This window comes from Culex quinquefasciatus, chromosome 2, assembly GCF_015732765.1.
Source record: "Culex quinquefasciatus strain JHB chromosome 2, VPISU_Cqui_1.0_pri_paternal, whole genome shotgun sequence".
Lineage (NCBI taxonomy): Eukaryota > Metazoa > Arthropoda > Insecta > Diptera > Culicidae > Culex > Culex quinquefasciatus.
In genome coordinates this window covers 187474285-187478486 of record NC_051862.1, presented here as the reverse complement: position 1 = coordinate 187478486, position 4202 = coordinate 187474285, and the positions used below count along the sequence as shown (strand labels likewise).

The following is a 4202-nucleotide window of genomic DNA, read 5'->3' as shown; positions in this document are numbered from 1 at the left end:
ATCTGTTGAAAAACAAAAAAAAACAACAATAAAATAACTCAAACCAATCAACCACACCTCCGACTTGGTTTCCCTTGCTCGGTAACCTTACCATCAAGGCGACGCAACGCGCATTTTCGTCCAATTTTCACCAAATCAACCTTGCCCCATTAAGAAATCGGTTGATCACTAGGCCGTGGCATTTTTCGCCGCTTGTGATACCGCTTGGAACCATATAAAACCACCCGAAAACCAACCGAAAGACATCAATCGAGTGCGACCATCTCACCAACTCACAGCTCAGTTTAGGGGTCCGAAAATCAGTGAAGCTTGCGAACATGAAGGTAACCATCGTCCCACCCAAGTAAGTCAGTTAACTAATTCAGTTTAATAACTTTCTTTTTGTTCATCACAGGCGTTTGTGGTGCTGTCGATGGCCGTGGCCATCGTGTCCTGTGCGGCAGTCGACAAGGAGTCCGCCTCCAAGAAGGACAAGCGTGGCCTGTGGGAGCTGGGACACGAATGGAGTGGACAGGGGTTTGACAGCTATGACCACCACACCAAGGTGCACCATCACACCAAGGAGGTTGTGACGAAGCACGTGGATCGACCTGTGCCGTACCCGGTTGAAGTGATCAAGAAGGTTCACGTTGACCGACCTGTCCCATATCCGGTCGACCGTCCGTACCCCGTGGAAATAATCAAACACGTTGATCGTCCTTATCCAGTTGAGGTCGTCAAGAAGGTTCACGTTGACCGTCCCGTCCCATACCCAGTGGAAGTGATCAAGCACGTTGACCGTCCCTACCCAGTGGAGGTCGTCAAGAAGGTTCCAGTTGTTGTGGAGAAGAAGGTTCCGTATCCAGTGGAAGTGATCAAGCATGTCGACCGCCCTTACCCAGTGGAAGTCGTCAAGAAGGTCCCGTATCCAGTGGAAGTTATCAAGCATGTTGACCGTCCTTACCCAGTGGAGGTCGTCAAGAAGGTCCATGTTGACCGTCCGGTCCCATACCCGGTGGAGGTCGTGAAGAAGGTCCCTGTCCATGTGGATCGCCCTGTCCCATATCCAGTGGAGGTCGTCAAGAAGGTCCCAGTCCACGTTGACCGTCCCGTTCCATACCCAGTGGAAGTCGTCAAGAAGGTTCATGTTGACCGTCCCGTCCCGTACCCAGTCGATCGTCCCGTCCACGTTGACCGTCCCGTCCCATACCCAGTGGAGGTCGTCAAGAAGGTCCCAGTGGTCCACAAGGAGTTCGTCGAAGTGCCGAAGCCTTACGCAGTTCATGTCGAGAAGCCCGTCCCAGTGTTCGTCGATAAGAACCAGCACCAGCACCATCACCATCAGGAGCAGCACTAGGATCAGTACTGAGAGTGCCCTGAACGTGAGAGATTGATTGTAAATAAATGTTGAGTTTTGTTGAGCATTGAACAAATCCTGTATCTTAATCATTTCCAACTGCATTTCTTGACAACAAAAACGCTTAATTTTTCACAGTAATCGTATCTAAGCTGACAATCTCACCGCAAAAGAGCTGCAGCTCGCAATTTCCCACCGGGAAATTCGTACAATTATTATCCGCTGTAAAAATCCACTTTGCCATTTAACTCGAAACTCGCGCTTTTTTTCTCATCTACCTTCCACCAGGCCCTGAACAACTCTTCCTAAAGGGGGGAATTCCCAAGAGGAGCTCGAGCAATTTCGCTTCCTTTTTCCGCGTGACAAAGGGACTGACTGTTTTTACCGCCACCATCATCATCCACCTCTTTTTTTTTGTTAAAGTAACGTTTTTCTCCATTTTTTTACCCTCAACTACCTTGCATTATCATCAGCATCATTATCTTCGTGCTCAACACTCACACGTGAGTCAGGTTGCGAGTGGGTGTAGTGTTTCCTGCACATTCGCAGACGCCGGAAAATTCAAGCCACCCCAAAGAGTTCTTTTTTCTCCTTCACTCTGTGGCGGCTCCGGTAAGATTCTTCATCTTCATTTACACTTTACACAAAAGCCCGGCACAAACATTTTTATTTCGCTTCCATCCGCCGGCGGCACTTTGCGACGCGAGCGAGCACACACACACACGTGTGTGTGGCGGTTCTTGCAAAGTCAAGCACGTGGGGGACACGTGGGGTAAAATTGAACTCCCAACAAATTTGAAAATTTCGTTGAATTCACAGTTTAGAAAAGAAATTTGATTTTTGTCAACAAACCAAGTGAATGAGATGAGAATGAGATGAGAATGAGATGAGAATGAGATGAGAATGAGATGAGAATGAGATGAGAATGAGATGAGAATGAGATGAGAATGAGATGAGAATGAGATGAGAATGAGATGAGAATGAGATGAGAATGAGATGAGAATGAGATGAGAATGAGATGAGAATGAGATGAGAATGAGATGAGAATGAGATGAGAATGAGATGAGAATGAGATGAGAATGAGATGAGAATGAGAGGAGAATGAGATGAGAATGAGATGAGAATGAGATGAGAATGAGATGAGAATGAGATGAGAATGTGATGAGAATGAAATAAATTGAGCCTCTTTCAAACTTCAACCCATTTCACCCCACAACATTTCAACAAAAAAAAAAATCATGAGTGGCTGCCAGCAAAGACGAAGAACACATATTTTTCACGTGTCGCCGAGAACTTCTGGCGGTGTGGGGCTCACCCTTATATTAGTGGTGTCGTGGTTTTGGGGGGTACGACCATATCCTAAGCCGTTGTCGTCGTCGTCCGCGGAAATGGAACTAATGTAAAATTATGCAAGCAGACGTTCTCACCGGCTGGCTCGCGCACCCTGGTATCATTTTCCTTGCTTTTTTATGGCCGAGCAGACTTTTCCTGTCTGAGCACACACACACGCACACAAGCATGAATAGACCTTGGTGGAGGTAGATTTTTTTCATTCTTTCATTTTTCAAAGGACTCGGCGAAAGTCAAAAAATTATATGACAAATTTTTCGCTTTTCTTGCCACACAAGCGACAGAAGTGGCCCAACTCGAAGCCCAATGTGGTGGGCGTGGATGGGAAAAGTATGCAAATAAGTGTCGTGGAAAACAATGGATTCTTAAGAGGGAGAGAGGAAAATTCTTTTTGTGGGGTGTCATGATTTTCTTAGCATATTTTTGGTTGGAAATTTCTCTTCTAATTTAATTTTGGATTTTGTCAGGCATAACAATACAAACGAATTATTTTTAAGAAGGAGCAGGGCCAGTTCATTTTTCAATTTTTTTTGATTTTGAATCATTTTTAAAACACATTTAGGAAGCAAACAAAATAACCGTCTATTTAACCCAAAAAATCATTTTGTTTTAGCCTGTATTTTTCATATGGTTTTTAAAATAGATTTCCCATCATTAAATAGAAGAAAATTAAGTTTTACAATGTATTCAAAATTGTTGTTGTTAATCCATTTTTTCCTAATAGCTTTGATCTAAAACAAATTTTAGAAACTGAGACATAAGAAATTAGTTCTTCTCTCGAATTTCACTTTTTTCCACAGTGTTAATTTTGCATCTTTTTTTAATTGCATGTAAAGCTTCATACAATAAATTTTAGATTTTCCGATTTGTTAAATATATTTTTCAGGGGATTTAAAAAGGCACCAATTACGCTAGAGTAAAAGGCGTTGGATATTCTTGTAGGATATGAATTATGAAAAAAACTAAAATATTGTCAAACATAATTTTTTGAAGCAAAAGCAAATTTATTATCGAAAATAACATGCGTACAATATTTTCAGTCAAATGGCCGAAAATGAACTAATTTCAACTCGCGATATCTCGGTAAGAATTGGTTCGATTTTTTATGTCAAATAATGAAATATTTTTGAAATTTTAACTCTTTTCTATAAAAATAACTAAGAATTTTTAACCTCAAGAGTAACATTTCAACACTTATTTTAGAAATTTTTAGATGTTGAACTTGATATTTTAATTTAATTTTTTAAAGAATCAGATAATTTTAGCAAAACTTTATGACTGTTTTCGAGACATCACGAGTTGGAAAATGAGAGCTTATTAGATTTAAATTATTTTTTGCAATTCCGTCGTGAAACTACTTACTTTTCCTGTCATTCTTGAACGACGAAATAGCCTACTTTTCTGTACCAAAAATAACAGAATCGAATAGCAACACTTTTCAAAAATAATGCTGAAAAGTTCTACTTTTCAGCACTGAAATGGGTGCTGAAAAGTTGAACTTTTCAGCACTTGTTTC

At 41.5% G+C, this 4202-nt stretch overlaps 1 protein-coding gene across 1 annotated transcript; it reads left to right on the top strand.

The window, feature by feature from the left end:
* Positions 1 to 262: 262 nt before the first annotated feature.
* On the top strand, positions 263 to 1407 carry LOC119767348 (mantle protein-like). Its single transcript, XM_038255738.1, has 2 exons — positions 263 to 323; positions 395 to 1407. Exons 1-2 carry the CDS (start codon positions 318 to 320, stop codon positions 1334 to 1336), a joined length of 948 nt encoding a protein of 315 aa, XP_038111666.1. The 5' UTR covers positions 263 to 317; the 3' UTR covers positions 1337 to 1407.
* Positions 1408 to 4202: the final 2795 nt, after the last annotated feature.